The following is a 22,755-nucleotide window of genomic DNA, read 5'->3' as shown; positions in this document are numbered from 1 at the left end:
TGACTTGAATAGCCAAACTTTTTTTTTCTCTCCCTGCTTTCCTATCTCTCTTTTGTCTCTTTGCTTCCCTTCTTCAAAAAGTTCATTTTCCCTTTCCATCTTTGGATTATTAACTCAAAGAAACAGCTAAATCCTGCCCGAAATGCTGTCAAGAGAGGTTTATAAGATGTTTTGTTTTCGAGGACTTTCTGTAATACTGAATATGAGAAAAGTGTGTGGGCCTGGAATGCATCCAGGGGGTTCACCACTTTTAAGTAAAAGCAGGCTTTTGGATCCACGAGATTCCATTGGCTCAGGTTTACCTAAAATTGTCTGTAATCGACACCTTCAGGGCGAAGCGTCCTAAAATTTTAAAGCCTCGCCAAACTACATTGAAAGCTGGTTTTTTTTTTTGCATCCCACTAACACGCGGCAGTAATGACTTTGGCCTTGAATTGATGCTTGGTTACTGGGCTAAGTAATTAGAAAATAAAGTTAATATTCCGTTCATACCCTCGTATTATTGGTAGAATAGCACATACGTGCTCGACGAACATTGTTTTCCCCCTCGTTGGGTTATGTAGCTTACGTGATCCCCACATTTGGAAATAAGGGTCTCTTCTAAAACATTAATGCAGCAATTAGCCTCAGCCCAAGTGTTGGTGCTTAATGAGGCCGCCGTGTTGCGCATCGAAATCTGTTTTCCTCTCATGTATCCAAATTAAAACTGTTTTTTTTTTTCTTTTCCTTTAGCCACCTCATCTCCCAAGCCGGTAAAAAAAAAAAAAAATCCGGTGTGCCTGCCAACTTATTTTTTTGTTTCTAATGGCGCATTCAGTCCTATCTGTTGACTCCTGCCAAGGCTCGCCGCTGCTGACTTGCTCACTTTGTATTTATGGAGGTCAATCATCTAATGGACTGTTTTAAATATGTATAAAAGTGTTAAAGCTGTCCACTTTAATTTACTGCGAAACGCTGAAGACCTCTTTTGGACCATACTCGTAAAGTTCCAGGAGAGGCGCTTACGAGGGCTGTTTTGCGAGTGAGCACAGGGGGTCGCCTCCTATATTTACTGGAAGCCTCGTGAATTATTAAACAGCCAAGGATCGTCGTCCTTTTCTTCTCCGCGCTCGGGTCAGAGGATTTTGCGCTCGTCTTGAAGAGCATGCAACCTTTAAAAAAAAATCTCCCGGTGCAACAAGTTGCACAAATATAACGAGAAAGGCATTCTTTATTGCCGGAGATAACAGTAAGCAAAACATATCGCAGAACCCCGCCGCTTGATTTTATTAAACGCCGTCGTGAGCGTTCCCCTTTGGCTAGTAAAATAAAAAAATAATAAAAAATATCGCACTGGCAAATTGGCACAACCCTCTAAAGAGTTCTCCCGTAATTGCTCTGAGATATGACAATTAGCCGCTTGTGACGCCACAGGTGTAAATCCAGGAAAAATACTAGAATTTGCAATTTCTGGAGAAATTGCGTGTGAAGGCGAGGACACTTCACACTATTGTGGGACTCGAACTCACGACATTCAGGGTGGAAGTCTGATGCTCTACCTACTGAGCTAAACAGTGACTTACTATTGATGTGGTGAAATGATGCTAAATGATGAGAAATAAAATGATTAAAAGAAATGAAAATGGTAAATTGATCATGATAATGATGTTGAATAAAATAAATGATTAAAATGATGTATTAAAATTAAACAAATAAATGAATAAAAAATAACGGTCAATGTGAGATTCGAACCCACACGGGAAAATGGCTCGAACTCACAACATTGAGGGTGGAAGTCTGATGCTCTACCTACTGAGCTAAACAGTGACTGACTGTTGATACGGTGGAATGATGTTAAATGATGAGAAATAAAATGATAAAAAAATAAAAATGGTAAATTATTTATGATCCTGATGATGTTGAATAAAATAAATGATTAAAACGATGTGTTACAATTAAATAAATAAATGAATGAATAAAAAATAACGGCCAATGTGAGATTCGAACCCACCCGGGAAAATGGCTCGTGTTGAATGTGCCATTAAGAATGAATGGGGGATTTTAAGGAACACATTTATTAATTACGCAAAAACGGTAAATGTTATGAACAAAAAAAATGGTAACAAACATGCCGTGAATGTTTGGAACGTGTGAAAGTTGGAATGGGGTGAATCGGTTAAAGCATGTGGGAGTAGTTAGGTGTAAGAAACGTGGGAGGAATAAGTTGTTTAATAAGAAAAATAATAATAAGAAAAATAATAATAATAAAGTAGAATAACAATAGTGTTATATCATACTAATTATATCAAAGTACAAGGACAAAAAAAAGTGGACTGAAAAAGCAAAAAGAAAGATAGGAAGTGTGCGTCTTTATGGCCCAGCTGAGCGGCGGCACAGAGGCCAAGTTAAACGGGGAGGGAGAGATTAAAGGCAACGCCGGGGCGGGCAGCCTCTGTATTCAATCAGCACGCTGGACCACACCTCAGCCTGCATGCTGATGGGGCTGCGGTGAAAGGAGCCATGCACTCGGCCACTCCCATACACCGGCGCCGAGGATACTGAACCGCTACAAAATCTCAGCCTTGTGTCGCAAGAGTGAATATTATTAACTTTCTATGGATGTCAAAGATCCATTTGAATCGGGCTGGTTTGTTTTCTACCGATAATTTGTTTTTGCTCATTTACTGCTGTATTGCGACAGTTTAATACTCTAACTGGATCCCAGAAGGGACAATTAACCTGTGGTTCCATTACTATTTAATAAAGTTGAGCCTCGGCTGTATTTTTGAGTAATTTGTTCTCCCAACTCAAAGTCCCACATTATTTTCAGTTCAAAGTCTTGACATGGCTATGTAAAACTCAGTCGCGACGGCTAGCTAGCAATAACAAGCGATCTGCCCCAGTTAGCAAATGTAAACGGTTAACGGTGAGAGTTTGACAGTTTTCAGAATTTGAATCATCTCAAAATGGTTTGTCATTATTTTTTGTAGAATTTTAACACAAACTTACCTTGGAAAAACCTCTTGCATCAAATAGAGAGTTGATCCGAATACATTTGTACAAAGTGGGTCAGGCTGCGACTATACACTGCAGCCTTACAGAACGAGCCTTCACAGATTCTCCGTGGTTTCAGAACGTGGAATGTTTTCCTGGCTACACAAAGACACACACAAGGACAAAAAATATAATCACACACAAGCGGTCAATGTTAAACAATTACACGATTCAAATTGGTGTGTTTTGCGGCGCCGAGAGGAGGAGAAACAGCTTTGTCGGTTGAAACGTCGCCCCAGTGAGAAAGGGGGCATTTTATTCCCTCTGTCTGTAAGGCCGAGGTCAGCGTAGCTCGACATGACCAGTCACGCTTGTTGTCGTCTCCGCACGGTGGCCTCGAGCTGCGGTTGCATTTTTGAAGAGGTGCACTGCTGCCTCTCAAGTCTCAGCGGCGCTCTGACTGCAGCAAACATAAATCCCGTTCTTATTTTGCGTCGCTGAGCCTAATGTGAGATTTGCCGTTTGTTCCTCTCTGCATTCCTCTCGCGTAGAATTTGAAAGAAGCCGCTGAAGTAGGCCAGCGTGAAATACCGTATTTCCTCAAATAGCGGCCCCCTCCTCGCAATAGACAACCCGTGCCCTAATTAGCCGCCGGGTGTGTCATCCGTTAAGACAAATAGCCTCCCTTTTCCCACGAGGAAAAAAAAAACTGACTAGTTATCTTAATTTCTAGATCATATAGTTCACAAATAATAAACAGTTCTGTTGCTAACCAAAACAGCAGGGCCGGAACAGTTTAAGATTTCCCTTAGTGTCCTGCATTCACCCAAAGGTCTTTAGTATGCAAAATGGCCGCCAGGACGTTGCCCCGCTGCGATGAGCCTCCCTCAAGCGGAGGGAGGCAAGTGCCCTTAATTGCGACGCTAAGTTGGCGCTCATATTTGTACGTGGGGTTACAAAGGGACATTTGTTTCCCCCTTTTTCTCCCTCGCAGTTTTAATAGATGATTGTTCATTGTTTTCGCGCCAGTGTTATTAAGCGGCGTTCATGATTATAAAGCACCGGGGGGGGCGGGGTGTCCCGCGGGAGAAAGCCATTCGGCGTGTGCTTTTACACAAGGTCACACAACAGCGAGAATGAGTCTCATTTATTCCGAGCACAAGTCAATTCAACGGTGAATCAAATGGAGACATGGCGACGATAAGAGAGGAATTAAAACCTTTGTGTTTTTCAGTTGTCGGAGAAACAAGGCGCCGTCTCTCCATAGATTCAAAGGCAATCAAAAAGAAAACGCGCTTGCGAGTGGGACACACGACAGATCTCAGACCAATTGCTTCCCAAATATTGGGCCTTACTCAAACAAAATCAGAAGAGAGATCACAGAAAAGCAATCATGCCGTCATGGAATTGACTAAAAGACGATCAGATTGTTTCTATATCGCAGACACTTGGGGGGGGGGATTTTATCAGCACGAACCAGCAGGTGTTTTTGTTATTTTATTATTTTATGTTTTTATTACCTCTTATTTTCTGTCCTGACTATACACGGTATTGTAAATTATTTTTATTTTTTTTACAGCGAGCCTTTGTACAAAAAAGTGGAGCATTTTTTGGGGGGGAAAGCAGAACAAAACAACAAGAAAAGGCAAGCAATTCTTTAAGTTTGGTTGTGACTGCTGTTGCGTGGCAACGACGGCTTAGCCGGGAGAATTTAGATGAGTCAGAGGAGGGCGAGAGCAAACTCTATCATGCGGCTGTGTTTGACATTCATATGCCGCTTATTTTCCAAGTGCATGTGCTGATGTTGTAGCGCGTCTACTCCTGCGCGCCGGCTGCTAGCCCAAATATTTTTCCTTTGTCCCCTCTTTTGGAGGGAAGTGAAGTAAAAAGATTTTTTGCACAAGGAGTAACTTAAAATAAATGGCGCGCCCCCCTCGTCGTGATTAGACTGCGCTCCTGGTGAGGATTGTCTACAGAACTTTCTCTGACTCACAGCGGCGGTATGAATAATTTCAAGGCCGGTCTTATGATGGCTTCTCAGTCAATCGATCAGCGCCGGAGGGGGAAAAATAAATGTGAGGCAGTGTGACATGAGCTTTCTTTCTTTCCAACAGCAATCAAACACACCGGTCGAGATTTGGTGACGTTATCTTTAACCTTTCATTCTGCCGCCACGTGTGAATTAAAACGTCGGGCCTAGTCTCGGAGTCAGGTTCAAGGCAGTCGACGAAAGTGATGGACAGTCGGTGGCGGCGTCTATACGTTAAATCGGGAGATTGCGGGCGAGGCGCCGAGCTGAAGTGACTGATGAGGCAGTAGAAAGTGCCACCGGGGGTAAATCTTTTTCATTGCTCGGTAATAAAACATCAGGTTGTCATTCAGCTTTACATTAGATTCATCATCCACAGAGCAATTGGTTGGTAATTTAACCAGAAACTTGACAATTTCAAGGCTTCAAAAGATATCAAAACTGTTGCTATTCAAATCAAATAATACAGAGCCGGGAAGCAATTATGGGAGATTGAATGGGGGGGGGGGGGGGGGGGTGGATGAACAAATGGCAAAAAAAAACTAAAAAAAAACTAATGGCATTTTAAAAGACGTCACAGGCGCGGACGTTTTGTTTGCTTTTCATTTAGCGCGAACCGACAGTATAACACGATAAGGATTTAAAAAAAAACTGCTTAGTATGAAAAAAAATAATTCAAACAAAATAGCGTGAATAATAATACGTTATACGGTCTGTGTATATATATATATATATATATATATATATATATATATATATATATATATATATATATATATATATATATATATATTAGGGTAGGACAAAAGCAGTGCTTGCAGGATAAAAAAAAAAAAAAAGGATTTAGAGTGTCGCAGCCAGCCAGACGCTCGCTCCTGGCTCATTTTTTGAGCAGCTGCAGTACGCAGGAGTGATGCAGCATCTTGGCTCGGGCTCGTGGCTCACGTTTACATGCTCGCTCGGCGCTCCTCCCCCAGCACAACAGATGCCAACTACATCGAGCTGTCATGTAATGTTTTTGGGTTAAGTGGAGATTATTTGGGGAAGACATTTTGTGACTGCGCCTTTTTGACAAGAAGATGTCTGTTTACACGTGTCCATATGTTACAAATTAAAATCCACGCACAAGCTGTGGCACCGAGAGGAAAAATAAAGTCATTGACACAAAAATGTGTCTACTTCAATGCACTGGAAGTAGAAAATATTATCATCCAATCAAATTTTTGCCAGGATCTCCCAGGCAGTCAAATTAGAGCGTTTTTTGAAAAATGACCGCCCGACCGTGCGTCCTGAGATGACGTGCCGAGACCTTTGGGCCAAACGGGAGGCGCGGTGAAAACAAATGCTTTGTCGCCGCGCCGGCCATTTGTCAAGACGGCCGGGCGATGACAGAGCAATCGTAATGTGCTGAGGAGTGGGAGGTGAAATAATAAGGCATGGGGGGGGGGGGTCAATAACGTGACGTCGTATTACGCCACGTTGGTTTCACTGGAGGGTGGCCACACATACATTTTAATCAGCCGTTTTGGCCGGCCGAGCTGACAAGCGCTCGACAAACTGAAGCTGATAAGTCTGATGATAAATCGTAGCGGCGCCGCTCGCAGCTTTGGATTCATTTCTGAGAAGGCTCGGTGATGTCGGACGGTTTCTACCGTTCAACGTCTTGTTTCGACGGCGTAACCAAATCCGCTAACCCTAACCCGACTTTGCCCGTTTCAACTCGGCTGTAGTTTAAAGCCTTCTGGGGAATGTTAGTTTTAAAGCGTAAGGAATATATCTGACGACGCACTGTAGCTCACCTAAGTTGAAACAAGCTCTTAAAATCTTTGATTCCTCGCCGCAATTCTCTGCGGCATCGCGCGTGCTACGGGTTGACACCCCAGACGGAGAGAATTTGTTTGATTCATGGGGATAAAATCAAAAGTCATCTCTAAGGGGCCCGCCGTACATATCAATGGAAATTTCCATCATCGGGCCATGTTGATATTGATGGTCGGGCCGGCTTTAGCGATCGCTCACCTTGGCCTTTCAGCACAGCCACCGGTTCCAAATCTTTTTAATAGCTCTTTAATAGCTGTTTTGTTCTTGTTGTTTGTTTTTCAAGTGACAAATCACCTCTCATGAGCTTCAGTGTCTCCGGCCATCCTTAAATCTTTCTACCCAGGGCCACCATCGGCTCCAGATTTCATCATTACTTTGATTTATGACCAAATACGGGTGACACGGACGTGTCACGGCGAGAACTTTTGGGCGGATATGACTAAACACGAGTGTGTTTCTATTACGGCTGGGTGATGTGGCCTTAAAATGAAACCTCACATTTTTCTCCCATCAATCATTTGTTTGGGAATTGGACTTCACTTCGCACACTGACCTTATATTTTTATCTTGCATTCAAAAAAGATTTTCATTCTTCAAGTCACATTGAAATAAAAACGACTTTGTATTACAGCCCGGGAAATGTCGCAACTCTACAAGAGAACGACGTTTTTCAATGTTTCTATTTTTGGAGATTCAGATTTAATGGTGACCAAATGAGGCTGATTTTATTGCCGTCAAATATCAAAACACGCAGATACAGTCATGCCCACACACGAAAATGTTTGTTTTCATTCCCTTATAGAAGCACTCATGGAGGGACAGAGTGCAACGCAGCATTAAGAGGATATTAATTTAGCTTCGCTGACAGCCGGAGCTCTGACAGCGCCGGCGCAAGGCCTCTGCTTGATGAAACGTGGGCGAGTCGGTGGGTAGCGGGAAGTTAAACGTGAAAACGTCGCCAGCCGCGCTGGAGTTTAGATGACAAGTCATTATCCGCCATCAGACTGAGAAGGCAGAGCGCTTGCGACGAGGAAGGCGGAGGAGGAAGTTAAGTAAACAGGAAAGGGGGCGGCGATGAAGGTGGAAGGTAGCGTCTTGATCTCCCAAGACGCGGCGCATTTGATATTGTTGACGTGCATTATTGAACAAAGTGATCTTGTGTTCAGTCTGCATAAGTCTCACGAGTCTTTGTCACGGTCGTCTACGTATTTCGCGCGACGCTACGAACCGTCTGACCATTTGAGAATTCTTTCAATGCCAAAAGAGAACATCAAAACAAACTATTTGCAGGTTATTTAGTAGTTCGGGGTGGATTCTGTTTTTGTGACTTTTCTGCTAATATTTGATTGCTTTTGTGACACCTCGAAATATGACAGCAAAAGACTGAGAAAGGCCAAATCGTGTTTTGACCGATGTACGACTTTGCACCGCACCACTTTTTGAGGTGAACCTACGCCTATTGAAGTGAAAACGCCACACAGTTGAACAATTTATCAGCAGAAAAGGCTTTCAAAGTCTTGAAAAAAAAGAAAATCCTTGAGGTTCTCTAGCTATCTATCTTCCTTATTCTACAGTTCAAACTCTTCCAAGCTGTTAGGGGATGTTTATTTATTCAAAATGTTCACGGGTGGCACCGTAGTTGGCTCTAGGAATTCAGTCGAAAAGCAGGTGAGCACTTTAATCTTGCCATTAAAAGTAGCGAGGGAACCCTAATTCGAGAAACTTTCCGCTTTATGCACAGGCGCCGTGTCACGGTCTCGGGCGCCGTGTGCATGAATCCTGATGGATCCTCATTACCCCAGGTGTGACCCCTCGCGGCTCAGTTCATTAAGCCGAGCGGCCGAGTGTCGGCGACTGGAGTCCAGATTTAATCACAACTTCCGCTCTCTTGCCAATCACAATTAGGTCCCGGTAAGCCTCTCCAGCATGGGGCCTCGGGGCTTCCATACACACACAAAGGTTAATTTGCGAGCAGCGAGGGCCTGGCTACGGAGCCAAAGGTCACCTGATTGAATACATGGAGTGTGTGTGATGGGGGGGGGGGGGGTTGCTCCGGTGCAATTACAAAGTTCATCAGTATTCATGCGGTTCCTTCATGGCTAATAGCTGTATTACCTTCAAAGCGATGCCACTGATTGATTGAAGCTATGGAAAGTCATTTGAGCGGTCCGTATCCTTACTAGCACGACAACGCTACATGCTACCACTTGACGACCGCGTGTTACTCACGCTAGCAGCGAAGTAGCTTAACTTCCGAACAGTCCGGGTGACGTGACAGAAAGTGTCACGGGATCGTCGCAAAAGCAGATTGCTGGATCTTGCCCCCGTGTCCGCTTGTGTGTGTGTCTGACCTCGCTTCCTGCCGTGTATTGTCGTTCGCAGGCCAGCTGGCGGCGGGGACATGTGAAATTGTGACGCTGGACAGGGACAGCAGCCAACCGCGGCGGACCATCGCCAGGCAGACGGCCCGCTGTGCCTGCAAGAAGGGCCAGATCGCGGGAACCACGAGAGCCAGACCCGCCTGCGTGGATGGTAAGGCTAACGCGCTTGTTCCGAGGCGAACGCGAGTACAACGTATTTATCAAACGTGGAAAGTCAGGTTCCACTTGAAAGCAAGAAATGAAAAGAAGCAATTTACATGTCATTCAAGGGCATTGCGGAAGTATCAAGTTTAAATTCTCGAGTTGAGTATTTCTTAGCTCGTGATCTAAAATTGATATAATTCCAAGGCTAATAGCAGTGCAGTCCTCGAAAGAAAGACGTGTCAGTTAAAGGCAATGCAAGAAAAATCACGTCTTTGGATAATACAACTTTGCTTTTTCACCTCCTTTTTCTAAGTTCGAAAGGGCGTTTGACTCATTCCGAGCACATTAAAAGTCGCCGAAATAGAAGTCAAGCAAACATTCATCCCGAGTACAAACCTGTCGAATAAAACGATGACTCCGCTATATATATATTTTTTTTTGTGGCGACGCTTCCCTCAGCAAGATAGCAGCGGTTTGGAATTTCATCTATTTTGACAACTCTTACACCGATGAATCAATGCTTCGTCAACATTCGACTTCCTGGTATTGATCAAAGCGCTTGACCGGAATAGGAAAAACATCAAATGTATGCACGGCGATGCCTACCGCGGACATAAAAGCAAACTTTGTGTGCACGCTGTTTTGCGAGGATGCTTGTAATTTACAATTTCCCGCTCGACGATATTGCCTCCCGTCGAAATAAAAACTTTATTGCGGGTTATATTTCAAAAACCCCAAGCCTTGCTATTATTGCCATGCAAATGTGCAAGTCTTATTTGTTCCCAGTTAGAAAGTGAGAGAGAATCAGCGCCGCCACCGATGACCCGGAATGTCGCAAATAGGAATTCAATCAGTTCTAATCCACCCGAGTCATTGAAGGTCTTCTTTTGCCGACACCTCCCGTCTGTGTCCTTTCGGTCATTCCGGGCTAATCCATAGCCGCCGCGTACAAGCTCTTGCCGTTTCCAGGTCACCGTGTCTTAATGGCGACAAAGACGGTCACGTTGAAAAGGGGATTGAGTTTTCTTTTTGCGTCTGTTTGGAAACCCTCCCTCACTTCGCCCTTGTTTTTGAAGACGACGGCGCCTATCTGTAATTTCCTCCCCTTTATCTCTGTGCTAGCTTGATGACTTTTGAGTAAGAGTCAGAGGGAGAACGCGGCGCTTCTATTCTGCCCTCAACGCTCGCAAAGCAAAATGCGCCGCTCTTATCTGGCAGTCACTTGTCAGCTGCGTGTTTGAGCACCAAAAAAGCGGAATGGTGTCATCCGTTACGCAAGTAAACAAAGAACCCGGGTAATGACGAGGTCATTTGAATCCGAGTTTCGATAAGTGTCGCTCTGTTAGCGATTGCTTGGTGAAATGAATAGCATGCTACGGAGCTGTCGCTAAATCCCACCAGCGCAACTTCGCTTTGTCATCCCTTTCGGGTCAGTGGGAGTCACGTTGCTTTGTGCCACCCGGAAGTACCCCGACGTCTATTGTTCGCCGACAATATGAAAAGATCTATTATTCTCTCGCACGAATGCCGAGATTACAGATTAATTGGACCTTCTGCCATGTAGCGGAAGAACATTTTATTCTTCCCCCTGTCACTGTACGTCACTGACATGGACAAAGCTACATTATTTTTGGAACGCTGCACAGCATCGTCTGCCCAACCGCCGTGTTGAAAGCAAAGCCTCTTCCAAAGTATTTTAACGTTCGGAAGGAACTAAGGAATCTCACGTCATCTATTATTGATACGGTCTTTCGGTTCAAAGACTTATTTTTTGTTTTTTTGCTCCGACGTGTGAATGACTGCATGCTCATTTCCATACAAACGCTAAGATGCATTAAGCGGTATTACAAGTGTGATCCTCGTCTCTGGCATGTTGTCCGCGAATCGGGCGGTGCTAGAAACAACAGCATGCCTCAGAGTGACTCTCTCTGGGCTTTTAGACATTACCAGTGCTGCAATCATACTGCATCAAGCCACTGGCTTGATTTGATCCCGGGGGGGAAGGAGGGGCCAATGGGCACAGGGGTCTGTTGGGGAAACATGTCATGTCAGCTCTAGCAGCCAGTTAGCAAGCTAGCCACTACCACGGAAATGGAACTATACTCCGGAGGGAGCCGGACTAGAAAAAGATGGTTTGCTGGAGAATGTGTAATGCAAAGCACGCAGTCCATTCTATGCTGTTTTATGACTTTTGACCACCCCTTTATTTATTTATTTTAAATCTCCCCTTGCACTATTTTACATTCACGTGCAAGCTGATGGCCGTGGGCTGCGGTCTTGTCGAAGGAGGTGCAAGGGGGCAGGCAGATGGGTACTGCAGCCCTGAGGTAGACCCCTTCTCCTTTTGCAAACGTGACACAAATTACATGGCGCCTATTTATTTGTTTTTATTTATTTTCATTTCTTTTTTATTTATTTGTTATTTTTTATTTCCTTTTTTTTATTTGTTATATTTATCTATCTAATCTCATTCAAGTCGAACAGCCTGCCGCCTCAATATATTGTCTTGTTGGAAAGCTTCCAATTCAGAATTCCAGGTTGCTATTCTATCCAAGCTAGAGGGATGAGATAATCTTTCATTTGCAGAGTGATTGCATTTTCCCCTTTGAAATGCACGCTCGATTGCTTTCTGGTGTTAGCGTGCATGATTTGCTTTAATTCGCGTCTGCTTTTCTTTCCATTCTCATAATTAATCATCGAGCAAAAAAAAAAAAAAAAAACAGCGTTTACCCGCCCCCCCTTCAATTTGCTGCCGATATGTTATAAAATGAACCAATCTCACTCTTATTATATCAGCGTGGGGTTGCTTGTGCGTCTGTGTTTGCGTCTGCCATTTAGCGTTGAAATGAAGAGCTTTGGTGTAGAAGTAGATAATAAAACAAGCATAAAGCAGAGGCGACGTTAGACACCATTTGATTAATTTTCAAAAATAAAACGGGCAGTTTGAAGTTGTAATACCAGTGTTCACCATTAGACTTAAGAACATCTCTTACCCCAAGACTACCTCACTAACAGAGAAGTGGAATTTCAATCTAAAAAGTCAACATTTGCATTTGTCAAACGCTTTTTTTATTACGATTCATACTCTTGAGGTAAATATTATTTTGAAAGCTTATTTGCTTCTTTTATTCGTTTTGAAAACAGATTGGACACGTCGGGAATGTTAAAACGATTCTGGGGGAATAAAAAAAACAATAATTTTTGTACATCTGTTTGTCGGGAATAATTTATTATTGCGTGAGCTTGTAGCAGAGTTTGGAAGCGGCTTTGCGAGAGAATGAGAACAAACCGCACTCCCAAATGAGCATCTCAAATCCCTTTTTCTATTTGTTTGCATTGTGTTAATATGAGTGCAGATCTCTCGCACTCTCTCTCGCTCTCCCAGTAGAGTAGCTGCTATGAAATTAGTTTCTTTGTGGGTTTACACAGACGCAAAGAGAAACACTGAGCTGGTTTGTGTTTTGGATTATGACAAGCATGAAAATGCAACAAAAGGATGCTTGTGCGAAGGCCTTCACACTATTGATATTCTACTTTATTAATATTTTTTTTCTTCTTCTTCTTCTTATTAAACAATTTATTCCTCCCACTTTTTTGACACCTAACTACTCCCACATGCTTTAACCGATTCACCCCATTCCAAATTTCACACGTTCCAAAAATTCACGGCATGTTTGCTACCATTTTTTTTTTGTTCATAACATTTACCGTTTTTGCGTAATTAACAAATTAGTTCCTTAAAATCCCCCATTCATCCTTAATGGCACATTCAACACGAGCCATTTTCCCGAGTGGGTTCGAATCTGACATTGGCCGTTATTCTTTATTCATTCATTTATTCATTTAATTTTAACATATATTTTAATAATTTATTTTATTCAACATCATCATCATAATTAATTTACCATTTTTATTTCATTTAATCATTTTATTTCTCATGATTTAGCATCATTCCACCGCATCAACAGTAAGTCACTGTTTAGCTCAGTAGGTAGAGCATCAGACTTCCACCCTCAACGTCGTGATTTCGAGTCCCACAATAGTGTGAAGTGTCCGCCTTCACACGCAATTTCTCCAGAAATTGCAAATTCTAGTTAAAATTTAAAATAATTTTTTTTTTTTTTTAAATTCTACCTGAAACTGACCTTAACTATATTGAACAACATTTAACGGCCTTTTAAGGAACTTGCATTACTCTGATATCCTCCCCAGCCCGGGCGCTCCGTCTCGGCCGGCATAAATTTACCAGGTGATGAAGTGGACGCAGGTGCTGGGTGACATCACGGGGTTATTGATGCCCCGCGGTGGCTCACATTGCCGCCCGCGTGTCTTTTATTTTCATTAATCCATCTTGAACGAGAACAAAACCGGCTAAATATTCCCGCGGACAATTTGCCGCTCTTTTTGGGCTTCTTGACGGCGCCGTCGTTACCGAAGCCTCCGCGTGCCATCTAAACGAGCGACGCCTCGGTCCTCATTTCATTGCCGATGACGTTTAGTTTTCGAGCTGAGTGCAATTCTTTGTCGGAAACGAAGCCTGTCAAGTAAGGTGATGAGGCCGAAGCGCTCCCTGTTTCCCAGAAGTCGGCTCACTAGCACTTGAGTGTTTGATGGGCCGTGCTCTCCACCTTGCCGGTCTAATTGGAAGTGAACAGTTCCCCTGCTGTGAGCACACATCCGAGGGGCCGCGTCTGTCCGCTCGCCCGGCCGGCTGGCCACGGGCGAAAAACAATTAATTAATAATTACTGCTTGTGCCGGCGCCTCAGGGCCGAAGCGGGAAAGGGCTGGGTGGTGTCAAGATTGGGAAGCAAATCGTTTTTTTTTTGTTTTTTTTAAGTGCGAGTTCACCTTACCTGCTCCCTTCTTTTAAACTAAGACTATTTTTTCCCCCTTCTATGAAGTGACAAAGATTGTAACGATAATACCCGACTCCAACGGCGTACATTGTCGTGGGCTAAAGTAGATAATCTGCGGTTGCCATGGCAATGCCTGACAATATTCTTCTTATCGCAAGGCGGTGTACCTTGAAATTGACACGTCGACACATAGCGGCCCATTTCTGTACCCGCCCCAAAAAACGATCGATTGTCTGAATTGAACAAATGAATAGTGACACGCACGCCGTCGTTACAGATTATGGATTGCGCCAGTGTGAATATGGAAGACGTCAAATCTGTCATGGCGGTTCGATACATGTGGCTCGGCATTGTTGTTGTTTTTTTTTCCAGTGAGCGATGAATGGACAATGTTCTCGCGTGAAACGTTCACAGTCTGGTCGCCAACATTACAAAAAGAAGATAAAATTGTTTGTACAGACGGAGGCCTCATTTTCTTATCATAATTCCACCATTAGCTTGTCATCGGATAGCATCTAAGACTTGACTCAGAGCGCCGTGCACACATCTAAACGTTTCTCCTTCTGGCTGCAATATGCGACAAGACAGCTTGTTCTCCAGTAATTCCATCTTTCGTGTCTTGGCGTGGTCTCGTGACGCAGCGAGAGCGGCGACCCCGCGGGACCGCAAATGGACTTTTATTGCTACTTCTTGACGGAAGGCGAGATAAGGCCGGCCAATGGTTTGTCGAGTTCCCCTCGCCGCAATCGGATTCCACCGCGCCGAGTATAGATGAGAGTAAATATGAGCAAATGTGTTATATGTAAATAACAAATAATAATTTTCAGGCCAATTAGACAATTTCCCGCAATGACCGCGTTGTTTCGTACAAAGGTTGCGGCCCATTGCCTCGTGACGTACCATTAGGCGCACGTCGGCTAATTTTCAGGCTAGCGTGGTTGTTACACACGTGCGCCGTAGACGGGAAGTAATGCGCTTGAAGCTAAATAAAGCGTGCCAGTGATTTTTCTTTATCTCTGTTATTAAAGAAGCAGCAGAGCAACAGCCGCACTGCTGTGCAGGGGCAAAAAAAAAAAAAAAGGAGGCACTCTATTGTGACTGAAATGATAAAATGCATAATTAGGTAGTCAATGTTGTGTTCCGTCTCTTCCCTCTTTGCTTTTACCCGCAAGTTGATGGACGCAACTTTCCGCTTCCCTTCCCATTTTAAGAAATGATGCTGTTCATTACCGCAATGGCGTTTTGTCATCGGGGCGCGCCGAGTTTTTTTTTCTGTTTTTGTCTTTGGTAATTTGCCTTTATTGGTCGGCTTAGCAATTCCGTGTCGGAGCGGCTTGGTTCAATAATGCATGCGTCTGGTTATTGTGCACGTCTGCGAACCCACCTGTAATTGCTGCGCAGCTGGGTGCACTCGGGTGGACGGATGGCGAACAGAACCCTGAGAGAGAGAGACAGAGAAAGAGGGGTCATTAAAAAACATGCTCACATCCTGTTGAGAGAAAATCATCACATGTTCAAAAAGAATCATTTGCCATCGAGGGAAATATGTGCTTTTGCTCTCTTGCTGGAGATTAATCGCCCTCTCGTTTCTTTTGCGTCGCTTAGCATCAAGAGTGCAGCAAAAATGAATCTAAGAATATTTACTCATTTATTTATTTACCTATTCATTATTAGTATTATTTCCTTTATCTTTTTGCATAGTTTTGCATCAAGAGTGCAGCAAAAATTAATTTAAGAATTATTTATCTATTTTATTTATTACTATTTTATTTGTTTCCGTCTTCCTCTATTTGACACAACTGCGATCAGCCTCCACTTCCATCTAATTGCTCTGCAAAAAGGAGCTTGGTGGTCACTGTTGTCTTTGCCCTTGGCTTGGAGCACCACTGGCTCACCTTGACAGCCTTAAAAGGAAAAAAAAAAAAAAAAGCCAGGCCGTCTGTTGTGTGTGTGGCAGGCTTGTAAAAAAAAAAAAAAAAAAAAAAAATGTGCCTGAGCGTTTGTGTTTGCATGCCCCCGTCTCGCCGTTTCTATAGGACAGACATCATTATCCCCACCTTTCTCACCGTCTTGTCCCTGGGAGACTTTTAATCTTCCCATAAAAAATAAACTGAATCAAATCAGATGAATGATATAAAATAAACCCAGTACCCCTCCCTCCTCCCGTGCATCCTGCTGCCGCACTGGGGCAATTTTTATAAGAGCCTGTTATGGAGCCGCACATGGCCAAAATAATATTAGCGTGGTGGCGACAGGCACGTGAAGGCCAGATGAATCCGGGATAAAAATAAAAGGCAAATGAATACAAATGGGGTCTCCTTCACCTAGAGGGGCGAATAAATCACACGTGCTCTAATGCAGTCGGCTCGCTCGCCCGCCCCCCCTCTCTCCCTCTCTTGCCTCTCCATCTCACTTCATCAGATTAACTTTGTGTCCTTCTCTATTAATAATACACTCACAGAGGTGAGCCGGGCTATTTACCGGAGACGCCGGTGTCAACATGTCATGACGGCACGGGCGTTTGAAATTTGGTGCGCGGGTTGGAGGCAACACCGAACGATTCCATCCGCGAATCGTTTTGTTGGAACGGGAGTCGGCGGAATGATGCGAGGGCGCCCAAGGAACATCACGACTGATAGATGTTAAGACGTGCGGGGGTGAAGGTTCACGTCAGGTTGTGTGTGGATTCCTGCAAATCTCTGGCAGGCTAAAGTGAGGCCAGAGGTTTTGTCAGGCAAGGAACAACACAAAGGCGCGGGCACTTTGAAAAGGGGCAAAGGTGGCTGAAACGTGTCGGACAGTTTTCTACTCTCTCCATTTTCTCGTCGGGATTGTCTGTTTGCGTTGTTCCCCGGGGACTTGACAAGTGTTTGGAAATCAAAATAATTCGTGCAGAAGTGAACGTGAAGGTCCTCGGGAGAATTGCGGCAAATAAACACAATGCACATTGGTTTTACAAAAATGTCCTAAGTGTGTGAAGGTAGAGTGAGGACTCGTTTTTGTGATACGCGCATGGAGAGCGCCGGTCCCGCGGGAGACGCCGCCATCTCCCGAGACAGGACAAAGTCAATACGGGCGGTTACACCGAGCCCGCGGGGAGCAGGCCACCAGAGGCCTGACTTATAGCGAGGGAGGAAGGAGACTTTATTCCGTGTGTGTGGATAAAAGCAAGGGAAGGTGAGCTACTGAGTTGCACAATAGGCAATAAGTACAAGCAAATCAGGCACAATAAAAAAAAAAAAAAGATGGACAAATATTTGGATTGAAGGTGGATAAAAGTTTGACTCATCTGCTGTACTTTTTTGTTTCCCTTAATGTGCAGCAATGCGCCTCCTAATCCGATGATGGAAATTTCCAATAAGAAGACCCGTCCGTTGAGACGACGCCTGATAATCCGGTTTGCCGAAAAAAAGACGGACGTAATAATTTGGGATTTCCATTACTTATGTTATAATGCCGCTCTATCCGCATTTTCTAGTCAGACGTTGCTATTTTTAAGAGGTGCATGTTTTTAAAGCGGCATATTTATCTCTAGCCTGAAAGTCTCTTCCTTTTACTAATGGCCCTTGGTCCCTCACGGCTTTGCTTTTGTGTGCCCTAAAATAGCACTTGCCCACTCAAAAACGCTCGAGTTTGGCTGATTCCCTCTGAGTGGCCGCTTATCTGCCATTCATCTACACTGGGAAAAAAAAAAAAAAAAAAAGATCAACTCTACTTGTACCCCCACTTTACCTTTTCAATGGCGTCTGTACGCATTACAAAAACATGGATGATTATCAGATTTTTGGCTCTGACCAGCAGTTGGTGTGCATTAACAACAACAAAAAAATGGAACGGGAAGATAGGCCAGCTCTCCCGTGTGCCGTGTTTGGGGGCTACCTGTAAATTTGTCCGGGGACAGAGCGGCACGAGGTATAATCCACCTGCCAGTGCCGTTCAGCATCAGCGGCCATGTGGCAGAAACATTCGGGCCCTTCTTCCACTTAACTACAAAACAGCATCAGTGCAGAACGGCAGAAAGCGCTCTCCCCCTCCCACTCGACACCCACTCCTTCCTTTCACTACAGATGTGTCAATGAAAAAGCCGGAAAGAACAAGAAAAAGCGCTCGGAAAAACCCACCAGCACTTTGTCGAAGCTGGTAAAAATATCAAACATGTTAAATTAGGAAATGTAACCGCTTATATTTTGCTATAGGGAGGTAATTTAAAAAAAAAATAATAATAATAATAATTGTGAGAGGTGAGCCAAGCGAGGTTGATTAAAAATGCTGGCAAGGAATGGAAAACTGGAGACTTCCTCACCACCCGAGGGAGAACAAAGAATGATTGGTTCATTTGGATTGGGAAAAGTGCATCTCTCCCAAAAGCTGCTTCCTTCCAACGTTAATGACAAATGAGCTATCGATTTTGTTGTTTACAATCCAGGGTTCAGATTGCCCCCCACCCCCTCCCCTTCAGTCCACATGATGGACCTCAGAATAGCTGCCTTGCCAACTGACAACATGTGTTTACCTCAACCTCGCCAACTAAAACTTAAAAACCCGCTTAGACAGCCACGACGGAGAACCGTGGGCGAAGCTTCCGTACCGTGCGTGGCGACCAACGTGGGGTTCTTGTTTTCCTGACCTTTGCTATTGATCTACGCTGATCCTCTGAAATGTCAGCCTCCGCAAGTCGGCTACACCACAAAAGTGCGGTCCACAAGACGCGGGAATATACGAGGGAGACGATGCTAGGTTCAGACGGCTACCAATGACGGGATATTCGTATTACATCGACTTGTTGGGATGATATAGTCGATTCTACCTCGTTCCCCCGCCGACCGAAACAGGCACCGAGCAATTTTAGTTCTGTCCAATGCATCAAAAGCATAAGTGGAAAAGTTTTGGCATCGAGTTTTTGTGTGTTTTTTTTTTTTTTTTTTTTTTTTTTTTTAAAGACCATAAAAATCTATCACGCAGGCAGATCTTGATGGGTTACGCTGCAGTTTTTCTGGCAAAGAGCGCGGAGGAGTTGCGGAGGAGTGCGAAATAGATGGCTTCCTGCTACGAGAAAACACGATGGAGGCAAATGAACAGAGAGGAGGTCACGGTTCGGACGAGGAAAGGTGCTCGGCCCGTCATTACTCTAAATATATAACTCGCCTTCCATAACTCTGGTTTGGTTATCGGTCACGGGAGGTTATGGGACTGACTTGTCCGGGTCCGGATTGGGTTGATTGGGTTCTGCCCTCTGCTATCATTCATTGCTGATAGGAGACAAGTGCAATTCCTTTAGAAATGTCATGTGAAAAGTCAAAGAAAGAAATCAATCGTAGTAATGGAGTACAGGAACAGGTACGGTGCGGAGTGCTGACCCGATAACAAGCACTAAAGATATTTTCAGTAAAAACTGCCATAAGCTGCCTTGGATATAAACACAGATGATTGTGGTCTTATCGTCTTCGGGGACGGTTCGCCGGCAAATTACTATTCACGCCGTATTGCAGTTTCACTTAATTGGAATTTGTTTAGCACAATTTATAAGGGTGGGGAAAAAGGGAATAAACAGATTTATCGGTGGACGGGCCTCAGCCAAGTAAAGGTTATGCATAATTTAAGGCGGATTAGTTTGGATGTAGAGGTGGAGAAGGCTAAGCGGACAATATTAGGGAGGCAAACTCTCGAAAGGCAGAGACACGTGCGAGCAAAATCCTCCGTGAGTACGTCCATCATCGGCGAATCGCCAGGCAAACTAATGACGTTACTTTTGTGTGGCGGCCTGCGGGGGACGGAGAATGATGTTTTCGTTCAAACTTAAGTATGTCAGCGTGTCATTCGCCATCATCTTCAAATGAGTCGCCTTCATTAGCGTCGCACGCATCACGGGATTGTCGTCGCACGATGTGTTTGACGCCAAACAGATTGAGTCTCAATTTTATCTCATTTTATTTTGTTTTATTTTGTTATTTATCGTATGTATTTTTATTTCATTTTACTTAACATATTGATATTCTACTTTATTATTAGTGGCGAAGGCCTTCACACTATTGTTATTCTACTTTCTTTTTCTTCTTATTATTATTAGTGTGAAGGCGAAGGCCTTCACACTATTGTTATTCTACTTTCTTTTTCTTCTTTTTCTTCTTATTATCCTACTTTATTCCTCCCACTTTTTTGACACCTAACTACTCCCACATGCTTTAACCGATTCACCCCATTCCAACTTTCACACGTTCCAAAAATCCACGGCATGTTTGCTACCATTTCTTTTGTTCATAACATTTACCGTTTTTGCGTAATTAACAAATTAGTTCCTTAAAATCCCCATTCATTCTTAATGGCACATTCAACACAAGCCATTTTCCCGAGTGGGTTCGAATCTCACTTGGCCGTTATTTTTTATTCATTCATTTATTCATTTAATTTTAACACATCATTTTAAACATTTATTTTATTCAACATCATCATCATAATTAATTTACCATTTTTATTTCTCATTTAATCATTTTATTTCTCATCATTTAGCATCATTCCACCGCATCAACAGTAAGTCACTGTTTAGCTCAGTAAGTAGAGAATGGCACATTCAACACGAGCCATTTTCCCTAGTGGGTTCGAATCTCACTTGGCCGTTATTTTTCAGACTTCACCCTCAACGTCGTGAGTTCGAAGCCCGTAATAACAATAGTGTGAAGTGTCTTCGCCTTCACACGCAATTTCTCCAGAAATTGCAAATTCTAGTTTATCTTATTGATCGTTTTACTTACAATAACGCACTTTTATTTCCATTATAATTTCCATGGTGGAATATGTAGCGACATGTCCAACGAGGTCGACGTGGCCGTAGATGCGAAAGCGCCATGTCAAGAGTGCAACGCTCGTTGCTGATGCGGCGCCGTCTCTGCAGACGCTGGTGTTAAATGATCTCATTTCCCACATGTGCTTGTTCACGCTGACATTTCCTCCTCTGGCTCACCGAGCCGCCGGGCCTCCGCTTCACGTGTGCGCAAAATGCGCCCGTCAACAAATCAGGGGGGGTTTAGTGTTGTCGTGGAAATGTCAGCGCGCATCTGCAACGGAACGATATCGCCGCTACCTGATGGTCACCGCGCACATACGCACGAGCGGTAAAATAAACACCTGCCTGAAGCAATGTCACGCCACACAAAGCGCCGGTTACCAAACCACAATGGCGTCGCACAAAAAAAAATTGCTAAATAATAAGCCGAAGATCGAACCGTGCGTACCGAGACTTCTCGTTCTCTCACGCTCTTTATTGGTCTTTGGCGTGAAATGATGTTAGCGCCTCCCTTGTTGACTGCGAAGAAGGAAGCGTGAGGAAAGACTTGGCGAGTGTTGCCGACGACTTTGCCTTGTCCTTGCCAGGCGGGGGAAAAAAAAAAACTTCTTGGACGGTATGATAAAGTACCGCTACAGCACAAATCTGCGCCACGGGGAATTATCTGATTTCACTCGATCGGGCTGAAAATGATCTATTTACGACATATTTTTTCCGTTTAGTTTGGCTCGGGCTAATATTTGACTTGAACGAGCAATGCCAGTAAAAAGTTGATTGTGTGACAGAAAACTTTGGAGGAATGGAATCAAAAAAAGTGAGTGAAGTTCGGGAAGACTGAAGAAGTCGATTAGCATCGGTGCTGCCTGCCCAGTCAGAAGAGTCCATGCAAAATATTCCGGATTCTCCATATGGTTTGTTGATGTTTATCACTTGCTCAAGCAGAGCCGAGTAGGAATAAATTGCCAATTTTCAACCAATAAAAGGAGAATGATGGGAGGGAGCAGTCTCTTTTGTGTGCCTCAGCTTGCTTGCTTGCTTGCATGTACCGCTGGGACATTTTACTCTTACAGTAGGACGAGGAGCTCGGGGAGAAAAAAGAAAAAAAAAAACCCTGGCAGATTCATCGTACTTCAGGTAAAATGAAGACACAGTGAATTGGCTGAAAAGGTTATTTGACTCGTCTGAGTTTGAGCAACATGGCGGCGCATTAGTGAGGAGAAGGAAGAGGAGGAGGAGGTGTGCGGGAGTGAATTGATGATGAGTGAGGAGAAGAAAACACACATACACACACAAGGATGCTTATTTGTATGCGCCAGCTCCAATTTACAAGCAGCTCATCGCAGGAGGGGAATGATGAATAATGTTGATTTGATGCTGCTGCTCTGCGCTAACCAATACGAGTGGCAGAAACTGCAACCTTGAAGCAATCATGGCTTCAATAAACGTATACATGCAAATATTGCCTTGTAGTCATTTCGACGGTGTGATTTTTATTTATTTTTTCCCCATGCATAGAAAGGTGTTGCGGAAATGGCGCATTATTTAAATGGACTTGGTAGAAAAGTGCGATTCCCTCAGGAATGCATCATCGCACATGTCCTGTCCTGGCCTAGCCTAGCCTGTCCTGTCTCTCAGTGACACCTTGAGATACAAGTGTAATATATTTTATGACAACGGTGGTAACTCAAAACAGCTTTATCGCGAATCAAGGCGGCGTCCCATACGATTCCAAACAAAGATGTTGCTCACCTGCTTGGGTCACAACCAAT

At 43.9% G+C, this 22,755-nt stretch overlaps 2 protein-coding genes and 1 non-coding gene across 8 annotated transcripts in view; 1 reads left to right on the top strand and 2 right to left on the bottom strand.

Moving 5' to 3' along the window:
* The window catches only part of LOC147040279 (uncharacterized), a 161,577-nt gene that overhangs the window by 65,522 nt on the left and 73,300 nt on the right, over positions 1-22,755 (bottom strand). For all 6 annotated transcript variants that reach the window (XR_015063127.1, XM_085902280.1, XM_085902281.1 and 3 more), the window contains exons 9-10: positions 15,590-15,643; positions 2,989-3,132 (exon numbers count right to left, since the gene is read on the bottom strand). Coding sequence is in view for 5 of the 6 variants with exons in the window: in XM_085902280.1 (XP_085758406.1) it covers positions 3,008-3,132; positions 15,590-15,643 (179 nt within the window). In the remaining variant the exon portion in view is untranslated. The remainder of the gene's footprint in view (positions 1-2,988; positions 3,133-15,589; positions 15,644-22,755) is intronic.
* tafa5a (TAFA chemokine like family member 5a) overlaps positions 1-22,755 on the top strand; it is a 58,543-nt gene that overhangs the window by 30,076 nt on the left and 5,712 nt on the right. The window contains exon 2 of the mRNA XM_085902286.1: positions 9,206-9,355. Within this exon, the coding sequence (XP_085758412.1) occupies positions 9,206-9,355 (150 nt within the window). The remainder of the gene's footprint in view (positions 1-9,205; positions 9,356-22,755) is intronic.
* trnag-ucc (transfer RNA glycine (anticodon UCC)) lies at positions 1,484-1,556 on the bottom strand. Its single transcript has one exon. It is a non-coding gene; the product is annotated as a tRNA-Gly (tRNA).

The sequence above is a fragment of the Syngnathus leptorhynchus genome, chromosome 21 (assembly GCF_054491065.1).
Source record: "Syngnathus leptorhynchus isolate UIUO chromosome 21, UIUO_Slep, whole genome shotgun sequence".
NCBI classification, from domain to species: Eukaryota; Metazoa; Chordata; class Actinopteri; order Syngnathiformes; family Syngnathidae; genus Syngnathus; species Syngnathus leptorhynchus.
The sequence above is the reverse complement of the archived record's forward strand: the minus strand, read 5'-3'. Positions and strand labels throughout refer to the sequence as shown.